This window comes from Electrophorus electricus, chromosome 22, assembly GCF_041902795.1.
Source record: "Electrophorus electricus isolate QZ-2024a chromosome 22, ASM4190279v1, whole genome shotgun sequence".
NCBI classification, from domain to species: Eukaryota; Metazoa; Chordata; class Actinopteri; order Gymnotiformes; family Gymnotidae; genus Electrophorus; species Electrophorus electricus.
Window position 1 is genome coordinate 15,694,166 of NC_137518.1, and position 25,827 is coordinate 15,719,992.

Consider the following 25,827-nt stretch of genomic DNA (forward strand, 5'->3'; position numbering starts at 1 on the left):
TTTTGTAACAGTTTTGCATTCCACATGTAGATGCTGTTAGGCATGGAGTAAGGAGAAGGCTTATTGCTAAAGAACTGTTGACATGACATAAAATGTAAAATGAATGTTAAATTTAAAAATGTCAAGGGTTTAAGTGAATTCATTCTTTTTAAATTCACTGAAACACTAATGGGGGGCAGGGGGCAGAGCAAATGGATCAAGAGGAAATATCTTAAGAACCTTTATAAATATATTCATATTGAATTCAGTATTGATTTCTCCAGAAGCTATTCTGCAGTAAGGACACACTATCCCTAGGACTTCTGTTGGATATTAGTGGTAGACTCAAATGAATATGAATGTAAAATACACAGACATGCTTCCTTTAAATACAATCAAAAGGTGTTTATTGAAGAATATTTACAAGTTCCATATAGTAGGTTCATTCAGTTCACATTGGAAATGCTCAACTGAACATTGACGGTTTGGGTATGCGGTAGTTCAAAGAGACCCCCCAAACGGACTCAAGAAGATAATACTGAACTAGTCAGTCAAAAGACTCCTTACACACATCATTCCTTGAAAAAGAAACACATTCGAGGAAACAGGCCACTTTTTCCTGATCTGAGACCAGGTGGATGGTAAAATGTCAGATTATGGTTGGACAAAATTGATCCTAGAACAGCAATTAAGACAGCCTCTTTGCAATGCTATGACAATACAAAGGTTATACATGAGACTTATTGTACATATCAGATGGATTACAAAGACCTGGAGAACCAAAATGATCATACTGGATTACAAAGTGTCTTCAGAATCAGAGACAATATTTTCCAACCTCTGATGGTTTTAGTACTTGCTCGGTGTTGCCTTACAGATGGTTTCTCATGAACAATAACAGTTAATAAGCTGGAATCCAATGTTGCGGATCAGTAGAGGCGATTAAATGGGTGGTGTGTAGCAGTAAAGAATTTTGCATCATGAGCAAAGTACAGTCAGTCTCAGGAGAAGGAAGCATTGGGTGGTGTTCAGATGAACGCCCATGGAAAATGAGGATAAATGAAGCACCAACAAACAACATAGACCAAACCTGTGCACCTGTTTTACAGGTTTCTATGTTATGACAAGATAATTGATGTGGAGAGTATAATGTATTAGGGAGTGTGGTGAATTTCTACAGTGCAGCTGATCTTCTAACAGGCAGTGTTCCTTTACATGGATTGTAATTATTTGTGGCTGAACCTTTTCTAAATTCTTTCAGTATTGTGAGTCTTAGTTTGAATTCCAAATCATTTTGGCAATTGGTAAACAAGTTACAATAAAAGTGAAATGGTTCAATAAGCAGTACAATACTGATCCTCAAATGAACAGAGTATATTTCATACATCTCTGTGCATGTGTGTTTGCATGTATGCAAGGCAAACCTTTTGTGTGTGTGTGTGTGTGTGTGTGTGTGTGTGTGTGTATGCAAGACACCATTTGTATCTGTGTGTGTGTATAACACACCTTCGGGGTCAATGGCAGATAAAAGAACTAACCTGTACTGTTCTGTCAAGTTTTGTAAATACAAACTTTAAAATGTGTATTTAATTTAAAAAAAAATAATGAATTTTTGAAGGAACTGAAGCAAATTATATATTAGGCTTTGACAATTCATTCAGTTGAAAAATCACATTTTTTAAGCTAATATTACATGCAATATTGCATGTAATTTTCTATTTGTAATTTTCTATAATGTTTTCATAGCTCATACCTATATGTGTATTATAATTACTTGACATATTTGCAATGTCAATCCAAATGCCAGAAGATTGTCTTGATGTTTTGACAAGACAAGGCCTGGAGAGGTTCCCTACTACACATAGCCTGAGAGAGTCAAGGATTCACACTGACACTTAGATAATGCAAGGTATGCTAACATGGTCTATGATGTGCTGTTCCACATACTAATAAACAAGAAATTCTAATCGAGAACATAAGGATTTTGGACCTTGTCTCTGAATCTTTCACCATAGCTAGTCCATGCATGTATAACCCTATACTGCACATAGCGTATAAAGGACAGGCAAAAACACTGCCTTACATATGACCATGGTGGGATGATTAACCACAGTGCACTGCAACTCATTGCATTGGTTGATATCTTCCTTCTTGACCTTTTTACAGGATTCATGGCAAAAGTTTCATTTATGGACAATGATTAACCACACACTGACAAAGATAACACACAATAATGACTACAGGTTTACAACCCTACAGATGATAACTTTGTGTTTTGCTCCTGTATCTCATTTATCTGTACCTCATATATTAATAATCAACCTTTGTTTTTGAACTGGCATGGCAAGCATCATCTACACACAATCGCACCTGAACACAAATACTGCTGAGGCTTGGGCTTTGCAGTGTTTCACACACACACACACAACACATACACAGGTGCAAACCCACATACACACACACACAGGCCTGCACACACTCACACGTACACACACACACACACACACACACTCATGCCTGCACACAATCACATGTACACACACACACACACACACACACACACACACACACACACTCATGCCTGCACACACTCACACATACCCACACACACACACTCATGCCTGCACACAATCACATGTACACACACACACACACACACATACACACACACACACCCACACACACTCATGCCTGCACACAATCACATGTACACACACACACACACACACACACACACAGGTGCAAACCCACATACACACACACATATGCCTGCACACACTCATACGTGCACACACACACAAACACACACACACACAAAACTTTTTTTTACCATAACAATCAAAAGGTAAACTTTCATTTGGATCTTCATTTAGATTTGATCCTCATGTTGCCATACAGTAGCATCAACTTAGAAATTGATTTTTACATTTGTGTGGTGTAGGAATACCTCCATTAACATATCCAAGCACTATCTTAAAATAATAGCAGACTTATTGAACTCTCTGTGTATGTTGAAATGATGGCTGAATTTGAGAAACCTAGTACCAACTACTGTATGATCATTGCCCATTTCCAAGGAAATGACAAAAAAGAAAACTTCTTCATAAGGCGAGGTTTACAACACAATCACAAGTCAGTCCTTCATCCATTCCACAATGACCAGTTGTCATTGTTAAAAAAGTTTTTTTATACAAAAGAATAAAACCATTCACCATTTTCATTCACCATTTTGTTTACTCCAGCTACTTAACTACCCCAGTCTCCCCACTCATAGCCCCCACTGCCCAGAAGTGCCACCCCTCTTGGAAAGCAATCAGCCAATGTCTGTGCAGTATTTGCGGGAGAACCATTTTTCATCGGCTTATCACAGTACCGATAGGCCAATCAGAGTGAGAGCCAGTGCAGCTGACAGGAGGTGGTAGGTGCCATGTGATTGGTGAACGCCTGCCTTGTTCTTCTGAACCATCATTCCAGTTCCTGTGCAAGAAGCAGAAACAGCATTACCTCCACCCAACTTTCCTTTCCACTCATGTAGACTATGCTAAACAAATATACCTATCAGGGGGCTTGGAAACATCGGGCCTAAATGCATCCTACTGAGAATGTCTGTTCTGTTCTCCTGTTCATGAACACTTTGATACCTGAATCTCGAGATACTATGATCTCGTGAGCTGCCCCATCACCTCCCTCTCCCCAAGAGCGGATCTCCAGAAACACGTAGCCGTTGTCTTTGGGCAGGGGGAGGTTGACTGATGTCTTGCCTTTGTCCAGAACTTTGAGGGCTGACTGACCCTCATGCTTGTACAGGACCTACAGCAACAATGGTAATCCACAGGTGTAGCATTCCAGTTAGAAATAGTCACACTGGAAGCTGGATAAAAACTTGATGATATTCATCTGATACATGCACAGATGAAGTTCACAGATAAAATTCTAGTTTATGACACAAAGCCTCAATTAAGGGGACTTCTTTGCTTCTTTTCAAGCCTGTCTAATACACAGAATCAGTCATGAAAGTGGTTTGCTCTGAGAGTTCTAACATGGTAGACTCTAAAGAAACACTGAGCATAAAATAAGACAGAAAGGTAGTGATGAGTGAAGAAACCACAGTCTGAAAGGCTTTGATGGCTGCTTAATTCTGTCATGTGTCATGAAAGACAAATTTGACACGTGAACTAATTCATCACAAGGCATGTTTCATGCACTTTTGATTAAATGAGACTGCCAGTTCATTAAATGAGACTACCAGTTCAAGTTACCTAACTCGTCATGTCACAATTATGAAGTAATGTTAAAGAAGACTCTAGGGTTAGGGTTAGTAAATATTCTACACGTGTTATGTTTCACGTAACATATGATCCAACATGCACATGCCCCTGACTGTCACTCACTTTGTAGCCCTGTACTGCAGACTCATTGTCCATAGATTTAACGTGGTCCCATCGCACAGTCACCCAGGAACCATCTGTCTTCCACGAAACGTTTCCAGGAGGACGGTTAGGGGCTGAACATGAGGCCATGCATAGTAAGTGAAGTCATGCAGTGTTCACTTTCTTCTCAACAACAAGGCCATTCCCATGAGACATCATGAATACATTAAAGTAGCATTTATGATTATCCGTGGCAGGTAAAGCTAAGAACTTACAGTTCATCCCACTTTTCTAATTCCCAACATTCAGCACTTTTAAGCTCAAAAGAAGGTTCTTTTTAGTTCCGGCTCTTAAGTGAGACTAGTACATTCACTCTCTGGTTTTACAGACTTGCTATAGCCTCTGGGATTTGTATTTATGTTTGCTTCCACTTTAGCACAAAAAGGACTTTAATTGGATAATTAAGAATCAACAGTGGCAACATCAGAGGTTCCAGAAACCTTTTATACCTCCGGACCAACGGCCAGAGTAAAACTTACGGGGTTTCTTTGTAATGACGGTGGTACGGGGGGAGGGCGGCCCTGTGCCTGCGCTGTTATACACCAGAACAGTCACATGGTAGAGGGTGTTGGGTCGTAAGCCTGACACCCGCGCCATGTTCTCTAGGCCTGCTGTCCTGACGCGGTCTGCCGCTGCCTCTCTCTCGTGCTGCCTCCAGTACCGGATCTACATGCCATTAGAATAGTAGCACAACCTCAGTAGTTATCAAAAACATGGATGTGTATGTCTGTGTCTCTAGATCCCAACAATACTACATCGCTTAGAATCATTTATTGTTTTTAAGATTGATAAGAAAACGCAATGGTAAAGCTTTCTCTAGGCTTTTCATTTCCATCTAATATCTTATCCTCTGCACCTTATTTTCAAAGTCGCTAAAGTTGCACTCTGAATGGGTGAATGTGATGAAAATGGAATGGAATATCTCTCTACTGGCAATAAAGTACAGAATGAGTAAAGAGTAAAGGGTTGAATAAAGATGAGTTACAGTTTTTGTTCAGTGAATCCACAGATATTTTATGATGCAAGACAAAGTTCACTTTAAGTAATGTAGCAGTATATAGCTTGCTCAATGCAGATAAACACATTGTGACACATCAAAGAAAACAGCTGTAATAAATAAATAAAGCCAATGCTCGATAATAGCTTAAGAAGAAACATGTTCTGGGGTTATATGAAAACATGACCTGTGCATAAATCACAGTTCTTTTGTTTCTTCTTTGCATCTGTGCTTATCAGTTGATGGTGTTTGCAAAGCTTAACTATTTGAATGTGAGGAGTAAGTAAGGTAAGGTCTGTGCAAACCTCATAACCGCGCAACACGCCATTGGCGCTTACGTGCTGCACGGGCTCCCAGGAGACTTGGATATCGAAGGCCGTCAGAGCCGTGGCATTGATCCTGCGAGGGGACACTGTGGGCTCTGGTGCAGATGGACAGAGACACAGACGATGAAGAAAAGAGTGTACACTGGGACGCCAAGTGAGCGATTGCCTGAACACTTCTAGGTCTGAGCTCTAGTGGTAAAAATCAGCTAGTCAAATTGAACTAGAAAGACCACCCAAAAAAGAGAGAATAGCTTAGAGTCAGGTTTTACTTTCAAGGTAAATGGTGTTTATAGTCCATTATAGTTATAGTCCAAATATATACAAATATGGGTAAGCCTCTAAGTGTGTTTCAGTACAGCATATTTATGAGGCTGGTTACAGGTTTGTGCTCCATGTCGTACCCTCCTCTGCAGAGTGGACCAGTGCTATCTGGCTGAAAGGGCCCTCGCCCTTCCGGTTGTACGCTTTGATTTTGACTTCGAAAGGGCAGTACGGCGAGAGGCTCTGGTTAGTGTAGACGTAGCGTGTTGACTCCACACCAGGCACACGCACCATCATCCACATCGGGGCTTCCAGCTTTTGGAACGCCAGTATGTAGCCAAAGCCATCTCCGTTCTGATATTCCCTTGCCATGGGCTTTAAAAAAAGTGAAAGAAAGGCCATATGAACACAACTCAAGGTGAAAGCGGTGAAGTGTGTGAGAAGATCACACTTACTGTCCATGTGATGATAAGCTCATTGCGGTCTCCACCTCCCCCACCCAGGCCACTGGGTGCTACTGTAGGCGCTGGGACAACAGACACAAAGTCATACTGTATAAACAACTTTGGTAAAGCTACTCTTTCATGTACTGTGTGCCTATCATAAGACATTAGTGTTAGTTTCCACTGGTGTGTTGAAGTTCGTGAATGGTGTGACAGTAATGCTACACTGACAAATTTGCATCATATTATCACATATTTTAAATGTTTACTAAATGTTTACTGAAGGAACTGCACTTAACCTTATGTTTAGAAAAGAGATTTTTGGTAGATAGAGTTTAGGTTGAAAAATGCTCAAATATTCTTTTAAAGAACACAGTAAAGTATAGCAAGGTCTGTTTAGAACTTTAGAACTGAAACTAAGCCTAGTCTTGAAACCAAGTCTGGTATTGGTACTAAACCATGAGGACAGTGAAAAATCCCTCTGGCTAAACAAGCCATAGTCTGGTTTGAGGTGTCTGGTTAGAGCAGGATTAGTTGGGGCGGGGGTTCCCCTAACCTGCTTGTTTGGTTCGGACAGGCTGCGATGGCATGCTGGGTTCCCCGCTGCCCAGAATGTTGCTGGCGATGACCTGGAACTCGTAGTCCATCCAGGGCCGCAAGTCAATCACACGTGCGGACTCAGCATTGCCCTCGATATTAGCGGGGTCTTAATGTGCATTGCATGATAAATCACCATCTGGTTACAGTGTCATGGAACCTAACAGTCTCCAGTGCACAAATTAAAAGCAGCAGCTGGCATCAGCAGAGTCTAATGTTAAATATATTACATTTCATGTTTTGTTTTTTTGACAGCTTAAGATAGATGTGCTGCCGCCAAACTTTCTCATATTCAGAAGTGCGTTCTCAGCTGCACTGAGTACTGCAATGAACACGTGTGCCTCACCTGTCCTCATCCTCTTCCAGTCATGTGAGTGCTCTGACCGGCCCATGATGACATACTTCCCAATGGGACTGTGGTTGTCATAGCCACGACTCCACCTGAGCTCCACTGATGTCTCATTCACACTCTTTACCACCAAACCTCCAGGGGGCCCTGGAGGTCCTAAAGTCAGCAATGGAGAGAAAGAGACTAAGGTTCCAAACCACATATTACATGCTACATACTTAATCAGTTATACACATACTACAAAAGCTTTACTTACTATACACTTATATTACCATTTTATTAGTATGTACTGTTAGATCATGAGCAAATAGATATTTTGGACACTGTACCAAATCATTATGTGGCACATTGGCTGTAAACGGTATATGGTTAATTACCACAAGTTGGTGGAAAATATACTTTGACATTTTGATACGGTAGCATGTGGTTTTGGAGAGAGAGTTTATAGAGAGGAAGAGGGAGAGCAAATGACAGCTACTTTGTCATTACTGGCGATTGTCCAGAATACACCCTGCAATTTACCGCACACCAGAGCCACTCAGACTCAGCAAATGAATGAACGTGCCATAACACATCCCTCAGAGGTTTAAAGTGTCCATAAGATTCCATGAGCTGCTCTGTATTTTTAGAAGCAGTATAAACTGCGTCAAAGAGTTTGCTGGTCTACTTATCGGAAGCATATGCCACTTGTTATGCCTATATGCCTGTTATGCCAATGGAAACAGACCAATTCCCTCGGATGTGAAATACCAAGCAGAGCTAAATTGAGAGGAAACGCTCTAGTGGAACAGCCAGAGCCTGAGGCCTGCCTCTGTCCTGAGCTGTAATGGACCTGTAATGAGGTCCCCATCTGTGTCCCTCCCCTCACCTCCACCAACTCCCCTCACCTCGCACCACCAGCCTGGCAGACGCCACTGCGCTGTCCACCACCGTCTGGGCCGAACACGTGTATGTGCCTGCATGGCTCAGCTGGGCATTCACAATGGCCAGGTCGCCAATGGTCTCTTTCTGTGGAGGATGACGAGCCATGAAAAAGTGAGGAAAGAACGTTAGGGTAGGATGAAAATTCCACTTTTCGACAAAAAAATTTTGTTTTTATTTATGGATGCTTCAAATATTAATACCTAGCAGAACCACAGATTTGTTGATATAGAATAGAGTGAATAGGAACTGTAGAAAAACAATTTCATTTTGAAGTACACCCTATCGCAGAAAAAGAAACAACTAACCCTGCTAAACTCACAGTAAACATCATCATCTCACAATAAGAAGCCTTTTCTGAAATTCACAACAATTTGTCACAACAAAGTCAAAGCCAGCTCATGATTGAAACTGGAGCTTTGCTGACTCTCACCAAACAAAGCCTATTGTCTCTGATTTAGAGCAAAACACCACACTTCACCAGACAGAACAGAAACACTGGGTGTTCTGTGCTGATGGCATTGATTTTATGGAATTATGTGATGGAAAGAGGGAGCAGAGTCAGTTTACCCCCTCCACGCGATGGTAGTGTCTATTTGGTTCCTCCAGGTCCAGAAGAACCCCATTGAGGGACCAGGTAAATGTGAGATCCATGGTTGGGTCATGTGATGCATGACACTGCAGGGTAACATTTTCTCCCTGGTTGATGTCAGCGTTCGACGGAGCCAGGGTAATTTTGGTAGCATCTAAGCGTGGATGTGATTAGAAAACAGAGGAAGATGAGTACAGTGTCCATACAAGATTTAGAAAAGAAGCAGAAGAATCACAGGTATATTACAATTTTACAGAAAAATTGCCATACTGATCATTCTTTTTGCATAATATGAAACACGCATTTTTGCAAATTTGCTAAACGCTATTCTCATTTCTCTAAACCCAGGTGTTACCACAAACCACACTCAGCCTCATGCTGTCTAACAGAAAGCACAGCCACTCAAAACACCGAACCCCTGGACCTTCAGTGTTAACGCACATAGTTGTCATTGTCTAAACACAAGTGATCTGAATTCCAGACTCATTTTTCTAATGAGGGACCTATTATGCAAAGTGAGTGCATGCGTGAAACAGACCGCAGGAACACTCTATGTTTGGTAAAAAGGAGCTCAACACCCAGCCAAGAAATCAAGGAAGAGGAAGAAGTGGTGAGAGGACAGGAGTGTTGAAGAGAAGGTGAGTGATGACATGCAGTGTTAGAGGCGCACCGGTGGAAGTGGGACATCAGCGACATGGACAGCCAGACCAGCCTTATGCGATCTTTTGGGATAACGTCAGTTTTGATCGGAGTACCGAAGGTCATGAATGGTGTGACAGTAACGCTAGATTCACAAATTTGTTCTTTCCATAGCCAGTCCTCAACTGAGGAATCTTTCTTGACATGGCGATGGAAAGTGTATGACAGACATCTATAAAAAAGATGAGATGTAGTGGATGTAGCCATAGAGTCTTTTCAGGGGATATTCCCTACACTGTCTCAGTAGAGAGGACATAGCTCGTGATGTCCTTTTGGCCTGACCCTGTCCGACAACAAGAAGCAGACTTTTTTTTAAATATATATTTTTATGTAACATACAGGCTCTTGGTTCTTTGGGTGGGTGTCAAAAGAGATGTTCACTAACATTTACATCTGTTGCATAAAAGTGAAATGCTTAGGTTTGCAGTGTGTTTTGCCTACTTTCACAGTTTAATTTATACAGGTATATTGACTTGTTTATCAATGTATTCCATTCATTGTTATCAAGTCATTCAATTCAATGTTTATGGTGGCATACCTCTTACAGAAAGATGGCCGGTGCTGTTGGCTTTGCCTAGGTAGTTCTCAGCAAAGCAGGTGTATTTCCCTTCATCAGCCCTGCTGATGTTGTAGATCCACAGAACTCCGTCTGAAGTCACTGTTACCCTGCATGCCATTACATCATACTTTACTTCTTTGCACCTGCAGGTGCACAGCTTGGGGCTGATCCAGCATAAGAAACCAGCTGCTGCAATCACTATTTCATCTTTTCATCTTTATATTGAATTCCGAGAGCGCAAAACAAGGTCGGGTTGTTTGGGCCATCTTGAAAAAAAACTTCAACACTGCCAAACATGATGAAATCAGCTGAAATTCTTTGGTGTGAGAGCTTTTTTTAAATATTTTTTTAACAGTGTGATTGTCTAGCTCCCATTTCTCCCTTACAGTATGCACTTCTTACACCACTTTAAAGAGGGAGGAAGACTGTGAGAGATGATGGTGTGTGTTACCTGCTGCTGTTGGTGAGGAGCTCAGTGCCTCGGCTCCAGAAGAGCGTGGGTTTGGGTGCAGCACGGGGTTTGCACTCCATCTTCACCTGACCCCCACGTGCTGCAGGGACCAGTTTCCGTACTGGGTTCAGCCTAAAATCTGGAGCCTGGACTGGGAGAGCATAACCCAGCCAGTACAGGCAGGAGAGGAGAGGAGAGAAGAGGAGAGGAGAGGAGAGGAGAGGAACAATCACGTAGTATGAGCAGAGGAAGGAGGAAGGTCTTAGGAAGACTTAACCACAAACACAGCCACAATCAGGGTGGTGGTATGACTGTAGGTGAAACAGGATTTGGACATTGCAGTAGATACAGCAAGAGAACAGAAGGTAGTAGTGGAGTGGAGAGAATTACCTTCATTAGTATTGTGAAATAACACAAGTTAGTATCAGGTTTTTTTCTGGCAAAATGTGTTTGTTGAATGTGGTTCTACTCACCTTGAACCCTGAGTTCTGCATTAGAGTAAATGGTTCCATGTTTATTCTCGGCCACGCATTGGTACATCCCAGAATCCTCCAGGGCCAGGTTGTTGATCTTCAGATGCCCATTGTTCACCTCCGTACGGTCCTGCACAAGGACATAAAATCATCACAATACAATTTCAATAAAGATGCTCAATATAACCAGAAAGAATGGCTGTGTTACGCAGGACACTACTGTATGTGTGTATGTATGCACCATGCATTTGTGTATGTGTGTGAATGACAGACCGTGTGTGTGTGTGTGTGTGTGTGTGTGTATATGTGTGTGTGTGTGTACGTCAGTAACAGCTCTGTCCATGAGGTGGCAGTAATATCACTGTGTGACATTATCATTGTCAGCCACCTGCTCTCTGGGGCCCCCTGCAGAGGCTCCCAGGCAGGACTAAACCTTCAGAAATACGTCTGCCTGCACTGCCTTTTGCTTAGAATCACCTATCAGTGAGAGCTCTCACAGCTACACGTGTGGCAAGTTTGTTTGAGATAACACCCAGGACAGGTGATAAGGCTGGAACCACATGTTGTAATGGGTACCTCAGGATATGTGTGTGTGTGTGTGTGTGTGTGTGTGTGCGTGTGTGTACACACATGCATACATATGCAATTTTATAACAGGTTCAACAACTCTTGAATATTAAAAGTATATATATATATATATATATATATATATATATATATATATATATATATATATATATATATATATATATATATATAATATGAAATATATATGAAATATATATATAGAAAATATGAAGTAAATATCTACAATATTATATGTATATTCTGTGTATATTACTTTGCACCACTTTGCACAACCGGGCAGCACAAATTAATTATTCAATGTCTTTTTCATTTCTGTATTTGATGGGGTTGAAAGAGGCCAAATTCAGATCCACATGTATATGTCCTTTTTAATAGATTCATTATTTTTGTTAACTTAGATTTTTTTTAATGAAATATGCTGGTCAGTTCTTTCAAAAATGTTCAGAGGGTCTTTTGTGAGCAATGTGAGTGTTGTGATCACCCGCATTGATCTAGCTTCTCCATTGCTTATGATGTAGGGTATTCAGTTACTCTCTACCACTATGTGTGTCTGTGTGTGTGTGTGTGTGTGTGTGTGCGTGTGGCTGACCTGAGTGCTTAGAGACAGTCCGTTGCGAAGCCAGCGGATTATAGGTCTCGGTTTACCTGCAGCTACACACCTCCAGTTCAGTTCTGAACTGATCTCAACCTCTGAATCACTCATCACCTGGAGCCACTCTGGCTGGGCTAGACATGGACACACACACACATTCATATGATTGCTACACCAAGATGTTAATGTGGTCTGGGTTGTGGCCAAGTGATTCACATTGTAACTGCCAGCGGAGACTTATTCTCGCACATTATGAATGGTGCAAACATTAATTAACAGGATCGAGTGAATCGGTCTGCCACTTCGACACCAAAGGGTTTCTATGAACTCTTAATAATAGGGCTCATTCATCCGAACAATTGGAACAAGCGCTACTGAAGTGTTAAACGCAGCTGAATAAGGAAAGAACAATAACTCGTTGGCCAATAAATGAATGAATTGTAAGAATTATAGAATGATCAGCACTTACGTAAGGTTTGTTCAGTTTTTGTGAGCTTTTTTTTTTTTTTTTAAACTTAAGGAGCAGTTGGGAGAGTGGAGAGGAGCACAAATTCCCAAAATGCCATGCGCCAAGTTTGATGACTTCTGAACAGGTCAATTATGGACATGTGTTAGTTCAGTTTAGTTGTGTCTCTGTTTAGTTTCTTAGTGTATAGAAATGTGCTACCATCATTGTGCCGTGCATTTCTCCTAGTTAGCTTGGCTCATTTCCTCTGTTAAGTTCAGTCAAGCTTTTGCTTGGCATTGTGGGCCTTTTAGAGACTAAGCACTGCTTTTTCTCCAACAGTAATGTTATCTTCTGACTCTTCTTCCTTGTCCACATAACCCTATTATGCTGTTATTTTTATAGGCTAGTTTATATCTATTGCGGCTACATGAAGTCTTGTTATTACTAACAGTTACACTAGAGACCACTAGGAACAGAACATTTAGGATTAGATTGTTTGAAGTCTACCTTGGACAGAGATGCGGCCCTGGTGTGTATCCCGACCCTCTGAGCTGTAGGCTTCACACTCATATATGCCCTCGTCATCAAAGGTCAAGTCAGGAATGGCAAGAATGGGGCTATCTGCAGTGCCTCCAACCTTAGATGGCAGCAACCCATCAACTTTCCTCCAGCGCAACTTGGGAGTAGGACTGGAGGAAGAGAAAGACAAAGATAAATAGAAAGCACAGCTTTGATTGCATGCCAGCATTGTGTTTACAGCATTTTGCAGGTGTAGAGGTGATGAATGCGAGTTCCACAGGGAGCCCTATTTTCTGTACCAAGAGCACGTACTTGCCATAGGCGAAACACTCCAACTGTGTGGTGTGGCCAGCCAACGCGTATGTCTCAGAGGGGAAACGCACACGGATGTTTGGGGCTGACTTCCTGGGGTTAGCTAAAGATCAGACGGTAAAAAAAAGAACATAAAAAGGACAAAAGCAACTTTTTGGCATCGTAAATATCGTCTGCAAACCAAACACCGAAGGCAAACTGAAGTACCAAATGCCAAAAGCAAAAACACCATGGTATATTTGTAACCTCCAGTGAAAATGTAATCTAAATTGAATATCAATAGTGTCTGATAAACAGACAAAGAAGCTGTAAATGAACTGGGTGCCAAGCTCCTGTTTGTCTAGTGAGTAATCTTATATGATTCAATTCAATTCAATTTATATTGTACTTTCAACAAAGACATTGTCACAATGAAACTTTATGTATAACCAGGAATATATGCGTAGGCAGTTGTACAGAGATGAGGGGCTAAAGGTTAGCGGTTAGCACTGACCGTCAGGCTGCACTGTCAGCTGGATAGCTTTGCTGAAGGTACTCTTGGTGCTGATATCCATGTTGATTGTGGTGAGGCAGAAATAATTGCCTGTGTCGTTAGCTCTGGCGCTGGCTAGGTACAGGTTGCCCGTCACCTGGGAGACAAACCACCTACCCCCATCCGGCTGGACAAAGCTTGGGAAGTCATTGAGGATCCAGCGGTAGGAGAGAGCTGGCGAGAGAGGATAGGTGAGGCGGTGTCATTTTTCCTTGCTTGGCATACAAAGTTGCCCAGAATTGCTGGCTCATCTGTGGCCTCCAGACTACCTGGGTAATGAGCTGGCACTTGGCAAGTGAGGAATGTTCCGGTGCCCTCATAAACTGTCTGAGGGCTCCTGCTTTCTGAAGGGAAGTCATGGAGGTCTAAAAGAGACAAACCATCATGAGACGTCCAACTTATTTTACCATCAGCCAGCTAACACAAGTTGCTGAGTCCAACATAATACAGCTGCAGAATTTAGCTTTCACCAGGGCACTAGGGCTGAGACTAATGGAGCTCTGAGCGTCACTCACAGCCAAATTTGAGGTTAGCAGCACGGCTCAGGATTGTTCCGCAGCGATTGGTGGCGAGGCACTGGTATGAGCCAGCATCACGGCCATGTTGGGGGTTATTGATCACAAGGTTCCCGGCCACCATTGTGTAGTGGGAGTCCTCTACTGTCACCACATCTGTGCCATTCACACGCCACCTGGACCGAACCGCAGAGAAAGGAGAAGGTTCATAGCAGATTCCCTGAATAATACTGCTTGGAAAATAGAGTATAAACTTGTAGTTTCTGTGTGTGGAATTCAGACAGTGCAGCACCACTTTCTAAAATACTTGAACACATCCATTCAATGCTCTCTTTATTAGACACGCCATTTCTTTCAGAAACACCTTGCGGGTGTACATAGATGGTGTACAGGTATAGTCTGCAGCCCATCTGTTGCTGTGCAGTTTGTGCTTATCACGCTTTTTGCCCTTCTTCACTGGTTTGTTTCTGCTGGCTGGTTATTTCACTCTTAACCAAAGTATAAAAACTCCACACACTGGTGTGTCTAATTCATATGTAATAGTTCATCACCTACAAACATGTCATTACCATATCAGGGATAATGGGGCGTTCAAATCTTCTCCAGGTCAGAAACTGGTCAGTACCAAATAGGCCACATGTACCCCTATATTAAAAACATTTATGAATCAGGGGTAACTAATAATGTGCCCTATAGGTATACATTTAACTCATCTGGAAGGCATAAAGTTTATATTTGTCTATTGGGATCATCTGTTGTTGAGTGGATTATATGCTCCTAGGTGGTAGGTGGAACCAGGATGTGTTACCTGTAGGAAGCAGCCGGGCTGGCCCTAGCCTGGCAGTTCAGGGTGACCTTTCCTTCAGGCAGCCCCTCTGGGTAGATCACGCTAGAGGGCTGCTCTTCAAACACTGGCCCACTGTCATGACCCGATACACACACATCTCCACCTAAGACATGTGCGTGTGAGTACATTCGCACAAACACACAAACACACACATACAGAGAGCAAAAAGTAATTTAATTCCAAGTAGACACTAGGTACATCTAGGTGGACTCACTGACTGGTAAGCAATTTCCTGTATTTAAAGAGCATACAACATATTTCTGCAATAATAGCTGCTGACTCTGTACCAATATGCTTCCATTATACTGCAGCGTTACCAACAGTGAGTGAACGTCTTTGGTGGTCTACATTAATCCAGTCCCAACCGCACACATTGTATGGCTGTCTCCAATAACTAGCATGCACATAATTTAGCACTAGTTTTCACTTTGTAATAGAAATACTGTAGAACTAAAGCATCACACGAAAATAAACAACAGCAATGATTTCAAAGGTGTTCCACAAGACACTGGGCCATATAACCAACATGATTACAGAAGCATATTTACAAATGACATGATCTCTGTGCCTCTGTGCCACTGCATTGTTGAATGGAATCTAATTTGTACAGCAGGTGGAAGCCAAGAAATGGAGGAGCTGAGATGGTGAATGTGCACACAGTGGTGGTGGTGGTGGGGTATTTGGAGTACTCCTCCGGGGATACATGCTATCAGATATAATTCACTCAACTACTGTGGCAAGGAAAGAAGAAGCAGAGATCCACAGACAGAGCATTTGTTCTATAGGTAGCAGCAAAAACGTCTAGTGCAATGTGAACTGGGTCAGAGACTGAGACTATAAGGGTTGCTATAAAAGGGGGGGGGGCGTATGAGAGAATGTATATCTGACTACAGAAAGGGGTTATGATTTCTGCATTGTATATGTGTGTGTATGTGTTGGAACATTTTCAAATATGTGCTTGCATTGGTACTATGCAACTGTTTATGATGCAGGTTTGTGCACAAGGATTTAATGATTTGCGGGTGTGGCCATTGTTTCATGAATTATGAATTTACAGTCCACAATTCAGACTTCGTGACTGTGTGTGTGTATGTGTGTGTGTGTGCATGTGTGTGTGTGTGAGAGCATGAGTGAGCATGTAAATTTGTGTGCTTGTGCATGTGTGCAAGTGCGTGTCTACTTGCAAGGCCCACTGGAATCTGGGACAGCAGAGAAAAGAGAGGCGAGGAGAGTAGAGGAGAGGAGAGGAGAGGAGAGGAGAGGGGGAGAGAGGAGAGGAGAGGAGAGGAGAGGGGGAGAGAGGAGAGGAGAAGAGAGGAGAGGAGAGGAGGGGAGAGGAGAGGAGAGGAGAGGAGAGGAGAAGAGATTGCTCCTGATCGGCCAGTTCCCCGAGTTAGTCGCTGCTTGTGGTTCATCCTATAACTGAATTCCAGCATGAACGCTTCCCTGTTCACACTCACCTTCCTCAGGAGCTGCAACCCCCAGTGCATCAGCTCTTGCCTGAGGCAGCATTAAATGTTCTGTGTGGTTATACTCCACTAATGCACATTATAAACACAGTAGAGGAAATGAGTGAGACACAGTGACTTCTCAGCACTGCTAGCTGAATCACTGTCATTAGTTTTGCTTGCTTGATGAAGAGACTTGATGGAGAACCTTTTGTTTCTAAAGATATTCATGCCTTTAGACACTAATCTAATCCGTAAGCAATCATATCATTTCTCATTCATGCAAAATGCATCCAAAATTGTCAGTTAGAAATTTAGTGAGGCAATGGTTTGCGACTGCTTCTGCAATGGAGCCTACATCTGCAATGGCATGTTTAATTGCAATAAAGGGCAGCATTGACTTTTCATTAACCTTTAATGGTGAATTATTTCAATCCCAAGAAAAGAACTCATGAAAATGTCTCTCAAGACAATCCAATCATTTCCACTCACTAACCTAAAACACAATCAGTGATTTATGTAGATTCTAGCCTCCTCGACACGCATACAAACGTGCTTACCAGACTAATGCCCCGTCATCACTTTGACTTCCTACATCTCACTGGCAACAGGCAGTGCGAGGAAAGGGCAGGGGTCACAGAACAGAGGCCGCAGGGGGCCGGGGTTGCTTACCAGCTGCAAGGCAGGGCTCCAGGGAGTTGAGAGCTAGCAGAATCAAAAGAAACCTCATCCTCCTTCCACAGTCACACCCAGGTGAGAGACGCCCTGCTGGTACCTGTAGAGCGACATGATAGTCAGGGTCACTCACTCACTGCTAATAACTCTGCACTTTGGTGCTCTTGTCAGCCAGGTCCTGCCATTCAGCTAACAGAGATCAGAACAGCAAATGAAGTCTTTAAATAGGTGAGAACCTGGCTGGTTATGAGTGAAAATGTCTGGAAGAAAGAGGGTAGGTAATAAAGACGTGTGGAAGAGTGTCTGCGTGTGCAGGCTTGCAGCATGAGCAGCTCCCGAAATGGCTCTGCTCCTTTGGTCCACACATTTTTGAAAAATAACATACGTGTTCCTCTGTGCTCCCCTTCCAACCTTCTCTTATTGATAGAGCCGTTGAAACAGCAGCTCCGGGAAGTTTCCCAACAGCCATCTCAAGTGTTTAAGCCTTACATACTCAAATGAGCTCTGACATCATATTCTGACCTCAAACCCATAGCTTCAGCTACCCGACATTCCCTCTATTTCCTGTTTCCTCCCACTAATTTGTCACCTGCTACTCGATGGTAGGAGCTATTAAGACAGGAGTCCACATCTGGAAGAAGCCTCTCCAAAATAGCTCTGGGTAATTGGCTGGGCTGCACTCAGTAATAGAGTGCTACACTGATCTCAATCAGGTCCTCCCAGTATGTGTACAGAGTTTGTGGAGTGATATCTCTCAACAGCACAGCAGAACCCCTTCCTGGACCTGTAATTGGCATTCACACATCTTTCCTGGCCTGAAAAACATCCTTTCATGGCACAAAGCGCTTCACTGTGGACTGTGGATTGTGGTAAGTCAGTTGATAAAGTGTAAATATACACCTCTACTTGTCATGTGCTCTTCACAGGAGTGGTGCTCAGATCAACGCCCAACAGTCACTTACAGCTGCTCAAGTGAGGAAGAGCAACAGTATTAGCCCTAGATTCTTGAATTACACCTAGAAGAAGCGTTCTGAAGGCTGGCTGCTGCCTGACTGGATCAAAAGCTTGCTTTCTTGGCATCTGTTTGAAGATGTGGCAACACTTCCAGCTTCCCCCTTAGCAGCAGGACAGGTTTTCATAGAATTAATTGGCTAGATTTGTGTCTGCTGACCTAAGTTGGTGCTCAGTATGAACACTGAATTTGTCTTCTTGTATATAGTTGGGTTGAGGAACAAGAAACCAAAGAGGCTTCTATGCTTTGCTTACATTTGATTGCAGTATGGCAAATTCACAATTAAATCAATAGCATTTCTTTCTTTTAGCACACACACACACACACACACACACACACACACACACACACACACACACACACACACACACACACACACACGCAAACGTAGATGTTCCCAGTCATTCCTAATCATTCCCAGTCATTCCAAACTCTGTATTACTTTCTCTACGTTTCTCATCACTTCATCTTTCCCCTTATAAAAAGTCATTCTCTGGCTGAAGCGATGAGATTCTCAGTGCTGCCCTCTGCTGATGGCTCACTGCCTATCCAGCAGGTGGTCCATGTGGTCCTGGACTCTGGATGAGATTAGGCCAGTTCTCACCCAGAAAAACAAAAAAACCTCATTGTGTAGGGAGTTTTTGCTCGAGCAACATGTCTTCCAGTTCTGAGGTCTCTACCAATCCCCTGCCTGTACCCCCTGCTTAAAATCAGCAGGGCCACTGCAGATGTGGAAAGACAAGTCCATTAAACTAAGCAGTCCATTGAATAGCCTCTTGCTCAAGAACATCAGCCAGTCTCGCCGTGATCTCAAAACTAGCTTGCCAGTGTCAGCGACAATCTAGTCCCTGTACAAACATGCAGTCCCTGCTTGGAATAGTGTTTACGATGCAGTTGTGAGAGGAATCACAATTATGATCTACCAAGGCAAAGAACATCTTCTTTGCCAAATAAATTTAAAAACTGCTACAAATGCATCTGATAAAAAGCATATTCGTGCATGGCCTCATATACAATATAAGAAGAGAAGATGGGATCCTAGTTCTCTTATATTACACGTCACCTGTCCATACCACTTGTGATCAACTTCTTATAAACCCTATCACTGTCTCCAGGTTTTATAAACCCGCGTAACCCACATGATAGTCTTTTCGAGAAAACAGTGGAGGAGCGATGACAACACGCTTTAAGGGTAATGGGTAGTCATGCTTCAGCATTTACCCAGGTGCTTGCTGCACTGTGTGCTTGGACACAGTGACGAGCCGGCTCCACTGGCTATTTAAAAAACGATTTGAAATGCAAATTTGCCATTTTCGTACATCAGTGAAGAACATGTCAAATCACATCTGCAAACCCCCATTTTCATTAGAACTTATTTGAGTAGTTAGGCTCGGTTTGTGCGATTCAAAGCATGACATTAAGTTAAAGCAGAACTGGAAAGCATGACTGACATTTAAAAAACAGTCTGTAATGGGCTGCGACAGGCAGGTGCCACCTTTTTAGAACAAGATCCTAATCATCTTAATCTTCAGACAATACAAATGATATTCTTTGAATAATGATTGACAGATCAATCTGTTTACAAGCAAGGTGCACAGAGTGTTCTTATGCAGGCTCTAATAGTCCCACTTTCACAAGATAGTGACCATTCTCCTCCGTGCCTCTCTAAGCCTCTCAGCAGGTCTCGGTTAACCCCTCTGGTACTTCATATTCCAGCCACAAGCTATGTCTCATGCTAATGAGGTGGAGGTTAGACCAGTTGTCAGAAAACGTGACTATTACTCCGGGGGTCAATAATTCTAACCTTATGTAATGAAATGGCATTTATTTTCTCCCATGGATTCTGCTGCTATTATCTCCATATGGGGCAAGGTCATATGTCCTGCCATTAGACCAGCATACAGAGGCAAACTAACTCCACACTGCTAACTGAAAATCAAATAAATATACTGTCCACTCATCCATTACTTATCAGTGCCTTCATCAATATTCCACCATGTTGCCACACACTGGAGCAGAAATTAGATTAAATCTTTAGCTACACTTAGCTGCACCATCTCTACTAACATGATTCACAGCAAGGAGAATTTGGATAAAAAGTAATAAAGTGATATCCGACTAATTGCTGGCATTTCCGTGGAGAAAGGAGCTTAAAGAGAGTTTTTAAAATGCTCAGCGACTTAGACAGCTCTGGGAGGAGAAGCAGCGCTGAGTGCACCCGTTTTATCCTGACCTCTGCGGAAGATGGAAACCAGTCATCCTCTGTGGCTCGAATGGATCAGATTTCACATACCATCACAATGCGTGACCTTTCCTGTGACTGCACTTTGTATGTGTTTCCAGTGGTTCCCCAAGTACAGCTCAGAGAGAAACAGCAAAATCGAACAATACCCACTTGTTATTATGCGTTTCTTAAGATTGCACTAAAGCAAATTGAACTGGAAATAGCAACAGTGCTTGCACTTTATATTAGAATTCTTAACTGAAAGTTAATTGTTGCAACAATGAAAAAGTATTTGACCCTAGTATGTTGAAGTGGGACACCTGTCACCAACAATTCATTGACAAGCGATATCACCACATGAGTTCTTAGTCCACCTCATGAGCTGATGTGCCTCTGAGATGCATTCTGCATGCACAGAGAACACAGCGAGACCACAGCAGACAGCTCCTGCTCAGGACCGTGCCGCTTGCTCTGGCTGTGATGACTCGTGCCTGTGCACATAATGGCATGCCCTCCCCGCTACCCCCCCCCCCCCCCATACCAAGCAGATGGTGTGCAAGATGGTGTTTGTCTGGCCACAGGAGTCAAAAGCGCACGGCTGAAACTGGTGAGAGGGAGCGTAGGAGGGCATGCGACCTCTGAGAGTCAAATGCCCTCGCAGAGGTTCAAGAGCCAGTCCGTGTCTGACACATCAACATGACAGTGTGTGAGTGCTGAGTACCAGGAATGTGGTGGACTCCTGATAGAGGGTAATGTTAAGCTCCCTCTTTCAAGGAGAGGACACCCTTGCATTGTGGTGACATTTCACAGGAATAGTACCATAATACCATTTTTCTTTCTCCTCCTCTTTTTAAGCTACTAGAACAGTTCTGTTCTTTCTGCAAAGGCTTTGATTGGTTTTTTTTGTGTGTTTTCATGGATTTTTGTGCTTCACTCCTTGATAAGTCATACAGCTCAAAATCCATATATACAAGACACAGCTGTATTTCATCCATCAACGTCCTCTCATGCATTTCTCTCTGATCAGCAGAGCACTGGACAGGGACCCTGAAATCCAAGGTCACACACATACCCTTTAACCCTTTTTGATGTTTTTTTACATTCCCAGTCTGCTCTGAGTGACGGGGCTCTCACTCCTCATTGATACCCACCCACTGTGATGAGGTCCATTGAGCACCAAATGATGCCAGATCCACCGACAGCTGCACGCGTGATGGGAGCGATAAACATGCACAGTGATGTCACAGCGAACAGGCTACGGTCTCGGCGACAAGCGCAGCGTCTGTGTCGTTCCAGGAAGACAAAGGAGGCTCTGTGTCTGTGTCGTTCCAGCTACCAGACATAAACAGAGCCTCGTCTGTCCTGAAACACTCTGCAGTAAAGATGAAGGAACCTCCTGCTCTCTTCTGCCCCTACCTCCACCCGTACACACAACAACACCCTTTCTTGTTGTTACTCATATCTAAGTTGGAGCTACATGACATGGTAGATGTAGAGACCCTTGATCTTTTGACCCTGGACACAGACATATATGGCCTTCTGACATCTGACCATCCAAAGTGACTTGCACTCTTTGGTCAGACTTATTTATTGGTGGCCTTGCCACCAAATGATGTAGTAAATAATGTTCCCTGAGGCACTGTTGATCCAGATGTATTTTGGTTAAGGTTAAGTAAGTCTGCTCTTAGGATGAAGATGTTATTAAAATCTGCAAACAGTTCACTGACTCACTGCAGTAAGTGCATGATTCTAGCTGTCTTGTATGGACTTGAAGCCTTTGGACAAGGTCATTTTTCAGCGACTAGACAGAATGCTCTACCAGCAAACATCAGGTAATTCTGTCCCACATCACTGCAGACTCTCAGTTCTTTAAATGAGCAGCTTATTATACAAAATAGTATGAGGCTCTCAGTTGCTCCTTAAAGAGCTCTTAGATATGATGGAATAGGAATACATATTTGCAAAAGATGGAATAATTTTTAAAGATTTACAAAACGCTGAGGCAGATATGATCTGCCAGGTGTGATACACTTCCCTTTTCCCAGGAAACAAAACTATGCTCCACTGGGATTCCTGATTTGCTCATCCTCTAGAACCCCGGTGACACCCTTCCTCATAGGATTGGTCCATTCCCTCTTGTATGAAAGTCAGGAGTCAAGACTGTATCAGAGTGGGCCAGGTAGGAACAATCAATAAAGCTGGCAAGAAATGAGAGTGTCTGACAAGCTGCCAAAAAGGTTCGAACCAAACTGATATCACTGTTATTCATCTGAAGCACATTTATACAGCTAGATGATGTCAGTCAACCCCAGTAAACATGCAGTGAGATTTGACTGACATGTAAAAAAACTGATACAATCCTAACAGAGAAATATATTACATAAAGGAATTTGGAAATGTACTTGTCTTGAACCAGTAGTTAGTTATATATGCACACTTTACACAGATACACATCTTTTTTCAGGGGTTCCCACGTCTGGCAGTGGAGATTTACTACCTTGCGGAGTTTAGTTCCAACCCTAATCTAACACCTGTTCCAGTTAATCAAACCCCTGAGCAGCGTGTGAATATTAGAGTCAATTGTGTTGGAGTTAACCTCTGCAGGGCAGTAGATCTGAGCTGGTCTCCACAGCCTTATAGTGACAAAGAGAACCATAGTACATCCATTTAGAAAGAAACTCAGTAGATCTGAAGAAAAGACAGAGCATAAACAACGCTAAACCCTCAGAAGGGCACATCCTCAGCTTCAAACCCCTCAGTCTCCCCAAAAACACTCTCCAAGCTCTGCCTGTTTTGGAAAACACATGAATGTGAGGAATGTTTAATCATATACATGCCCTTTTCCCGAGAGGCATGAGGCAGTATTTACATGCTTAATTTGATATTTACATGCATCAATTTATAATTGAATGCATTATTTTGTATATACTTCCAGGTCATAGGCAACTCCATGGACGAACCTGAAGCTCGACTAAATTATCTCCAGCACAATGTCTCTCCAAGCATCTGGCTAGCAAAGACCGGCACGCTCGTCCTTGGGCTGTCGTTTGGCTCCCAGCCTTCTTTCTTTTTCCTCTGCTCTCCCTCACGTTCACACTGCCACCCCCCAAATAAGCGCTTCGTCTTCAGTTCTGCTGAAACACCTGAGCACATGGACCGCTGTAGCTCCTGACCCCTGGCCAGATGTAGTCAGCATTAGCAGGTCACACTGGGCTTTCTGATCCTGCTTCACTGGGTTTTGATTTGCTTGACTGTGGCCAGTGTTACCATTGTCAGTGCTGCTGACACCATAGGCGTGCCAACTCCCCAAACACCTTCAGTGTACATCCAGTCCCAAAGCCTGTTACCAGTGATGTGTGACACCACCTCAGCTTGCTTACGTGATTCCTGACTCAGTCGCCCCTTTACTGCACTTGGGGGGATTCTGCAGATACTGTTAGGAATTAGGGTTTAAGTACAAAGAGGTGCTGTTCACTGGCACTTTTGAGGTGGCAGTTTCTGTGGGAGTGTTTGGTCCCCGAAGTCTGTTAGCTTTGCCCATTGTTGTGATGTTTAAGACAGCTTTACGAGAGGCAAACCGGGCTGGATACTCAGAAAAGGTCAGATTTAAATGGAGCATACACAAAGACCATGAAATCATAAAATTATATTGCAAAGAATAATTCAAGTAGCAACTTGACTGAATTATGTATGAACATATTGTTGGTGAACTGGGCTAAAATGATGGCAGTTTTAGAATGACTAAATTGCAGATGATTGCCACTAAACTAATGTCATTTGAAATTTCTGAACAAAAAGCACACTGTTCTATGCTGAACAAGACAGCATTACTATAACCAGTTACCGTCTATGCTAAAGAATGAAAGGCATTCTCCATCTCTAAATCTGAGTGTTATCAGTAAATCTCTCAGAAGTGCGGCAGTCATACTTTCATCCTATACAATTAGAACTAAGCAGTCAAACTTCAGCCCATTACCTCGCCTCCAATGATGGATGCTATGGAGAGAAAAAAAAAAAAGAGCTAAATGGGTGTACATTCCTTCCAACATTACTCCATTGTCTGTGTATGCAACTTTCACATATAATATGAATGATATGGCTGATAAAGCTCGTAATTACCCTTTAAATATCTTTCCCAAAACAGAAGTCAAAGGAGGGGATGCTTTATAATTAGTAATTACGGCAAGTGCCGTTGAAAACTGGCAGCATTTTTACACGTTTACATTAGTCACCATCATAAGTGCTTTTAAGGCGCATAAGGCAGCGATCGCACCTGTGTTTTAGAGTGCTGTTCCAGCAGCATAGTTATCTCTCCTCTCGCCCTGGGCAAAAATCTGGGCGACGGTTATATTTAGGAGAGCTGTTTCCTCTCAGTGACAAGGGAAGGAAAACTACACGAGCTTCTTATTCGCCGGCAGCTGCGTAAACCCAATGTATATAATAGCTGTCCGACGAAACTGTCATTTCCGTTTTAAAGTATTTGGGTTGTAGCTAGGTTATGTTTATTTTGCAAATACATATAGAATATACCTTAGCCCGAGGAACCTATTGCGCAATCAGTTGCTGTAGCTGGATGTGGGACCTTTCTGTATTTTTCGAAACAGCGTGTAGATCGGGGCGCATCGTCCTATTTTACCTCTAAAAACAGGTCGAGGTGCAAAAAAAATGTGTCTGTAACCGAGACAACAAATTGCTCGGCTTTAGGCGTTATTTTGAAAGCGTGCTCCTACCTTAATAATTAGGATGCGATCGCAGTCGTTCCTCCTCGTTCGGCGATGCTGTGTTGACTCCCGGCAGAGGGGATGCGTAGTCTGCCGATCATGCGCAAGGGGGTGACTGATGCTGCCCGCATCTAACGCCCTGTAATAAAGGGACCGGACCGAGTCTTCTCCTAACAGTACTCTGTTGGTCAGGCAGAAGCCGACAGTCACAAGAAGATATGTCTTTATTGGGATACGCTCGGTTTCTCTCGCTCACTCCTTTCACAGTCTAAAGCATCCCCCTCCTATCATTTCCCTCGCGCTAACCCTGCACCAAT

General features: G+C 42.9%; 1 protein-coding gene across 3 annotated transcripts; it reads right to left on the reverse strand.

Annotated features, from left to right (window-relative positions):
• Nucleotides 1-369: 369 nt before the first annotated feature.
• cntn2 (contactin 2) lies at nucleotides 370-25,827 on the reverse strand. 3 transcript variants are annotated; one of them, XM_081705370.1, is made up of 25 exons: nucleotides 25,520-25,827; nucleotides 25,320-25,427; nucleotides 24,766-24,785; nucleotides 17,551-17,653; nucleotides 15,392-15,533; nucleotides 14,584-14,759; nucleotides 14,338-14,433; nucleotides 14,030-14,242; nucleotides 13,537-13,639; nucleotides 13,213-13,394; nucleotides 12,255-12,391; nucleotides 11,078-11,207; nucleotides 10,605-10,755; nucleotides 10,133-10,260; nucleotides 8,874-9,049; nucleotides 8,270-8,390; nucleotides 7,380-7,538; nucleotides 6,993-7,142; nucleotides 6,449-6,519; nucleotides 6,134-6,368; nucleotides 5,712-5,827; nucleotides 4,889-5,075; nucleotides 4,371-4,483; nucleotides 3,621-3,789; nucleotides 370-3,456 (listed from the first exon to the last, which is right to left on the reverse strand). In XM_081705370.1, the coding sequence occupies exons 4-25, from the start codon at nucleotides 17,606-17,608 to the stop codon at nucleotides 3,344-3,346; spliced, it is 3,126 nt and encodes a 1,041-aa protein (XP_081561496.1). In that variant the 5' UTR covers nucleotides 17,609-17,653; nucleotides 24,766-24,785; nucleotides 25,320-25,427; nucleotides 25,520-25,827; the 3' UTR covers nucleotides 370-3,343. The 3 variants fall into 3 exon arrangements, with proteins under 3 accessions (XP_081561496.1, XP_035376461.1, XP_026884217.2); XM_035520568.2 differs by lacking the exon at nucleotides 25,320-25,427; XM_027028416.3 differs by lacking the exons at nucleotides 24,766-24,785; nucleotides 25,320-25,427.